Here is a 7,127-nt window from a genome sequence, read left to right on the forward strand (position 1 = left end):
TTTAAAGTTTCAAAATAATATAAATTAAAAATTTAACTCTAATTAGTTTTCAGTTTTGTCATAATAATTATATCTTTAAAAATTAATTGATTATTTGGCTCGTTAAAGAATACTTATAATCGAAAAAATATTTCCCCTATTTTTATTAATTGTTATTTATCATAAGTTTGTAATTATTTTTAAAATATAAGTGAAAGATATTACCGCGACTTTCATTTGAAATTTACTTTACTTAGAAAAGTTAATTTTTAAAAAATTTCCGATTTAATTCCCGCAGCTTTGTAAATTTTATGAATTGGAGGTTATGATTAATTATTTATATACGCGACGAAATAATTTAGTTCTCCTAATTTATCCATTATTCTATATAAATCGTGTTATAATTTCTCTGACGGGCAAATCAATCTAGTTTTTTTATTTCGACAGTTTTTTATAAATGTGCGATTCCATGGGAGATTTTAGTTTTTTCGGAGTAAGTAAACCAATTGCACCTAAATTTGCACGTAAAGTATCAGAAACTTCTAATGTTTACGCTCATAAGTGAACAAAAATATTTAAAATATTATATGAAGACAATCTCGTTTGCTAGGTATTTTTTTCGGAATCTTAAAGAAATCAAAGGTAAGATTATTTTAGTGTTTATTTCATTCAATTCCGTTAAGATATTCGAAAGTTATTCAATTATTATTTAATAACTTTTTTGTATATAAAAATTTTGTATAAACATAATATAAAAAACTTTTTCATTTTTTTATGCTGAATTTTCTCCAAAAAACATTAAGTGATTTGGTTAAGATGGAAAGAAGATATAACGATTTCAAAATTTTTCCAAAATTTTGACATCTCAAAAACTACTGAATATTTTGACGTAATATTTGGTGGAAATATGTGTAGATTTAAATTCCAAAATTTCAGTGCAATTGGTTTACTTACTCCGAAAAAACTAAAATCTCCCATGGAATCGCACATTTTGCATATTTTTCTTTTCCAACGGGCGAAATAAACTATTTTTCTTATTTCGCCCGTTTTTTTCTGCGTATATTCTTCAGACGGGAGAAATAAACTATTCTTCTTATTTCGCCCGTCACTATATTTTTGTGACGAGCAAAATAGACACTTCGTATTAAATAACTATTAAAATGAGTCCAAGAACGTTAAAAAATCTTAATTAGCTTCGGAGAAATTGAAAAATTAAGAAAAGCATGCAAAATCAATATCAGGTGTCATTTTTTTCATAATTTTATTAGCTTTTAGGAAAAAAATTGATAACTTTTATTCTTTTTCTTTTCTACGTTTAACGCTCTTTACACTATAATGAAAAAGGGATGTAACGTACCTTACCTTTAACATGATTCACGTCTGACATCCAAAAATAATTTCTATATTTTACATACACTTTAAATGTTAAAGGAAATATTTTTTAAATCACACCGGTTGTCACACGTTTTGTACACATAATAAACATACTTGCTGTACCATCTAGACACCTCTAAAGTAAGTATTTTCAACTATACATTTTACCAGACTTTGATAAAAAGAATTTCATCATCGAAAACAGCACAAACTATAGCATATTGGGTCAAACGCCGTTTGGGGAAATCTGCCGTTGTTCTACTATGGTAACTAAAAACTGCAGTTTTGAAGTGAACGGCAAAAACACGAACTAATTATATAAACTTGTTTTACGTCGATAAAGTAGAAGAATCGTCTGCTAGATGAACTGTGGAAATAATTTATTGTTGATTTTAAAGGTTAGTTTTCTATAGTTTTGCAAATAGATTTTGTTTAAAAAAATGGACTTGGATACAGCAAGTGATAATACGTCTTTAGACGATAAAACCGAAGATTTTTGTGACAATCCTACTAGAGATGCTCTGACTGAAGGTCTTATGAGTCTTTTGAAACCAACTGTCGATCAACTTGATGAAAGGATTCGAGCAACAAGGTGATAAATAATAGAAAAAACATTATTTAAGTTTAAGTTTTACACTGTCTGCTTTTATAAAACAAGTTTCTTTTAGAATTTATTTTTTCTAAAGTTATAAATTACAAAGTTAAAAATTATTATTGTTTTTAAAACAGAGTGTTTTTCATAAATTGCAACAAAAAGTAAAGTAATATTTCTTAAAGTTTATTTTTTATTATAAAATACTAACAAATGTTACCAGATATTCAATTTATTATTATTATTATTGATATTATGCAAATTATACAATTTTTTATTTTCTAATACAAATTTGTGAATAATTTCATAATCAGAATTAAAAAAAATTCATTTATTAAGTATATAATTAATTATTATTGTTTATATCTTCAAAAATTTTAATTCATCGCAAGAATTCAATTGTTTTAATAAATAGTAAACTTTTTCGCAAAAATTCAATTATTTTCAAGAAAATTTTAATAAAATTTCACGAAAGAATTCAATTTTTTTTCTTTCACTTTAAAAATTTCCAAAAGAATTCAATTATTTTCTAAAATTATATAACAAGTCCTTCGAAACAATTCAATTATTTTTATAAATAGTAAAATTACTTCGAAGAATTTTATTATTAAGGAAAATAATTAAATTCTTTTTGAAGAATTTCATAAATTTTTTTAAAATAATTAATAGTTTTATTTAAAATTTTTTAAATAATTGAATTTTATGAACAATTTCTTTCAAATTTTTAAAATAATCGTATTTGTCAATAATTGAAATTTAACATTTAATAACTATTGAATTTTATTAAAATTTTAGAAAATAATTGAATTCCTTCATGAAATTTTATTAAATTTTTTGTAATTCTTGTAATGAATACAATTTATACAAATAATTCGATTGCTTCGAAGGATTTATTAAAATTTTATAAAATATTTGAATTTTTTCGAAAGATATTGTTGAAAATTGAAAAGAAGAATTGGATTCTTTCATGAATTTTTTTTGAAAATAATTAAATTTTTGCAAAGATTTTACTTTTTAAAAAAATAATTAAATTGTTTTTAAGGATTTATTAAAATTTTAGTAAATAATTGCATTCGTTCGTGGAATGTTTTTAAAATTTTGTTTAAAAATAATTGAATTTTTGCAAAAAGTTTTACTATTTATATAAAAATAATTGAATTCTTACGAAGAATGTTATTATTTTTGAAAATAATTGAATTCCTCATGTCGTTTAAACAAGAAATTGAATTTTTAATAAAAAATTGAATACGAATTTATTTTCAATAATAAGTAGCTACAATAAACATAAATTTTGAATTGAACAAAAATATCGAACAATTTTTATTTACTTATTTATTTAATGAATTCGAATAATAATAATTATAGTATTTTAGCTTTTACAAAATATCTGCAATGAATAAAAAATAATATTATATTCAACTTACACGGAAAAAATAAGTCGCGGAAATTTTCCTCGACTTTGTTAAAGACTCTCGGATTTAGTGGAAAGTGTTTTAAAAATCATATTCACAGTTTTTGAAGAAATAGACTACATTTGAAGAAACTTTCCGCGACTGTCGAAGAAAATGAAGACTCCACGCGCATGTAACCGATTCCGCCACAGTCGCGGAAAATTACAAACCTGAATTTACTCTACAGCGTTCTAATTTTTAATTGACAGTCGCGGAAATTATTTAGAATTTTTTAATGTATATATTAATATCGACACATTGAATAATAAAAATAATAATAATCTTGACAATCAATTGTCATAAATTGTTTAAAAAAATGTTAAAAAAACATTGTTTATTGGTTTTAACGCGCGCAACTTTTGTGCGCACCATTTTCCGCGACTCGTCGACGAAACCTTCTACGAAGTGTTAGAATAATTCCAAGACTGTTTTCCGCTACTAGGTTTCTAGAAAGTCCTCGACTTTTTTTGGAGAATTTCTGCTAAAATCGTAGAACATTTCTAAAAGTCTATAAAAGATTCGTTCATATCCGAGAGTCTTCGATTAGTCGCTGAAAATTTCTGCGACTATTTTTTCCGTGTATCCAAATAATAATCTTTTTTAGAATAAGTCAGATTGAATTGAAGCAACAAATTGACTCACTGAATGAAGAATTACTGAAAGTAGCCGAGTGTCTTCAACAACCACTGGAACTTGATTCGTATGTTAAAAAACTTGTTAATGCAAAACAGAAAGTGACAATAGTGAGTAACATTTTGCAAACGACTCAGGAACGTTTAAATAAAATTCACCAGGCTATTGATAAAGAATCTGCCAAGAAACGAGCTTCACTTGATAGTAGTTCCTCTTTTAAAACTGAAGCAACTCCAACTTTGTAAAGAACACAGAATCTGAAAAGTCTGTTAGTACTCAACGGTAAAACGAAGGTTTGTTTTTTAATTATAAAAAAAATCTTCTTTGTAAATAAATAATCATTGATTACTTTGTACAAGATAATGCTTTCAACTTTATATAAATTCTTCAGAAATTGTACGAATTTTGACGAGGGATTTGTATAACTTTTGTTTAAAAATATTAAGATTTACGCCACTGACGTAGCATTTTTGAAAACGATTTCCTAAAAAAGACCTGATTTGAGGTGAACATCATCATTAATTAACCCCTTGACTGTGGATGACGTGTATACACGTCATGAAAAAAACTGGCCCAAACAGTGGATGACGTGTATACACGTCATGGCCCAAACAAGAAAACATCTTAACGTATATTCGCAAAAATTCTTACTCGGGGGTTTTTGGGGTCGCTGATCACGATTCTGAAGTCATATTTTTAAAATACAAAATTTTTCATCCAAAATGGCCGCCAAAATTTTAAAAATTTTAAAAGTGGATAAATTCTTTTAAAAATTGTTACTTGAGGGATTTGGGGTTGCTGATCACGATTCTGCAGTCATATTTTTAAAATACATAATTTTTCATCCAAAATGGCCGCTAAAAATTTTAAAAAATTTTAAAAGTGGATACATTCTTTTAAAAATTCTTACTCGGGAGTTTTTGGGGTCGCTAATCACAATTCTGAAATAATATTTTCAAAATAAATAATTTTTTATACAAAATGGCCGCCAAAGATTTTGAAAAATTTCAAAAGTGGATAAATTCTTTTAAAAATTCTTACCATTTAAACTTTGAAAAACTAATAACAGATTCGTAATCAGCGACCCCAAAAACCCCCGAATAACGAATTTTAAGCGTATCCAATAAATTTTTCAAAATCTTGACCGCTATTTTGGATCCGCCTTTTTGAATTTTAAAAAAAGGAATGTCAGATTCGTAATCAGCGACCACGAAAACCCACGAGTAACGAATTTTAAGCGAATCCAATGAATTTTTCAAAATCGTGTCCGCCATATTGGATTCGCCATTTTGAATTTTTGAAAACTAACACCGGAATCGTAATCAGCGACCCCAAAAACCTCTTAGTACCTAGTGTCATGAAAATTTATTCACAAGAAGGTCTTACACATTTTGGGACCATATTTTGTTATATTTTAGCTACACACTGAAGGGGTTAACACATTATCGGAAGTTCAAAAATGAAGTGAATTTGGTTAGAAGAATAATTTTGCCTGACCCCAACGTTTTTGTTTTGTTTATTTTTTTATTTTTTCCCAAGATACAGACACAAAATGGCGTATTTTTTGAGTGAAAATAGAGTTTTTGCTTCATTTAGTCGCTAAAAATTAAAAAAAAATTAAATAAAAAACGTTGGGGTCGGTCAAAATTATTCTTCTAACCAAATTCACATCATGTTTTGACTTCCAATAATGTGTTAATTAATGATGATGAAAATTTCTCGTAAATTCGAACTTTCGTCAATTGACTTCATTTAATATTTATCAATTTTTAAAATCAGAAATCCTTGGAAATGGAGACTCCTATTGTAAAACTATCAGACGAGGATAGAGAAACTGTTTACGAACCTTCGGAAGACTCGTTTCTCCTTATAGATGCACTGGAAAGTGATTTGCAATCTATAGACGCTAGAATGCCAGGAATTGGTTTGGAAATTGGAAGCGGATCTGGAGTGGTCATTACTGCACTTGCCATGGCTCTTGGCTCACGATTTCCATCGTATTTTTTAGCCACCGACATAAATCCGAACGCTTGTAAAGTCACGAAAAAAACCAGTGTCACAAATTCAACGAAAGTCGAAGTTATTCAAATGGATTTAGCAACAAATTTCCTTCCTTTGAAGTATTTTGATTTAATAGTCTTCAATCCGCCGTACGTTGTCACCGAAGCGCTTGAAGTCTTTGACGAAAAATTAATTTCTAAAACCTGGGCCGGCGGACTCGAAGGTAGACAAGTAATGAAACGAATATTTCCACACATTCCGAATTTATTGTCAGAGAATGGAATCTTCTATTTACTGATAATTAAAGAAAATAATCCAGAATATATTATGGAATATTTTAAACAGTTCAATATGATTGGCTCGATGATCGCTGAAAGAAAAATTAGGGGTGAGCATTTATATGTATTAAAATTCGTCAGGCATCATGACCAATAATGTATTTAAAAGTGTAAAATATGTTACAAAAAATGTAAATACTCGTTTTTGTATATAAATATATATTGAAAAGTTTTAATTATAAAAAAATCTTCATTAGAATTATTAGAAAATTTTAATGGTAAGAAATTTAAAAAATGGCTATTAATTGAAAATACAGGGTTGCCGCGCAACCTGAAAAACCTGGTCAACCTGGAAAAGTCAGGGAATTTTGATCAGAATCCTGGAAAATTGTTGTTTTCTAAAAGTTATTGCAAACACAATTTTCATAAAATTTTTCGAAAAAAATCAATTATTTAAAATGATTTTTATAAAATTCTTCGCTAAAATTCAATTATTTAAAAAAAATTTAATAAAGTTCTTCGTAAGAATTCAATTATTTTTGAAAATTTTTATAAAATTCGTTGCAAGAATTCAATTATTTTTAACAATTTTCATAAAATTCTTCGAATCAATTTAATTACCTATTTTAAAACATTTAATTATAAAATTCTCAAAAAAAATTTCAATTATTTTCAAAAATTTTCCTCAATTCAATGATTTTCAACATTTACTATTTTTATAAAATTTTTCTAAAGAATTCAATTACTTAAAAAAATTTTAATGAAATTCTGCGCAAACATTTAATTATATTCATAAAATACTTAAAATTTCACAAGGAA

The 7,127-nt window shown here is 26.6% G+C and overlaps 1 protein-coding gene across 2 annotated transcripts; it reads left to right on the forward strand.

Annotated features, from left to right (window-relative positions):
- Positions 1-1,694: 1,694 nt before the first annotated feature.
- LOC122512285 (SNAPIN protein homolog) lies at positions 1,695-6,778 on the forward strand. Of its 2 annotated transcripts, XM_043628034.1 has the most exons (3): positions 1,695-1,945; positions 4,001-4,322; positions 5,809-5,947. In XM_043628034.1, the coding sequence occupies exons 1-2, from the start codon at positions 1,794-1,796 to the stop codon at positions 4,272-4,274; spliced, it is 426 nt and encodes a 141-aa protein (XP_043483969.1). In that variant the 5' UTR covers positions 1,695-1,793; the 3' UTR covers positions 4,275-4,322; positions 5,809-5,947. The 2 variants fall into 2 exon arrangements, with proteins under 2 accessions (XP_043483969.1, XP_043483968.1); XM_043628033.1 differs by lacking the exon at positions 1,695-1,945 and having other exon boundaries at positions 4,184-4,322; positions 5,809-6,778.
- The last annotated feature ends 349 nt before the right edge of the window (positions 6,779-7,127 follow it).

Source organism: Leptopilina heterotoma, unplaced genomic scaffold (genome assembly GCF_015476425.1).
Source record: "Leptopilina heterotoma isolate Lh14 unplaced genomic scaffold, ASM1547642v1 Lhet_97, whole genome shotgun sequence".
NCBI classification, from domain to species: Eukaryota; Metazoa; Arthropoda; class Insecta; order Hymenoptera; family Figitidae; genus Leptopilina; species Leptopilina heterotoma.

Excerpts from the sequence above, each read along its gene's own strand:
- LOC122512285 (XM_043628033.1), top strand. The coding sequence starts at position 5,821 with ATGGAGACTCCTATTGTAAAACTATCAGACGAGGATAGAGAAACTGTT.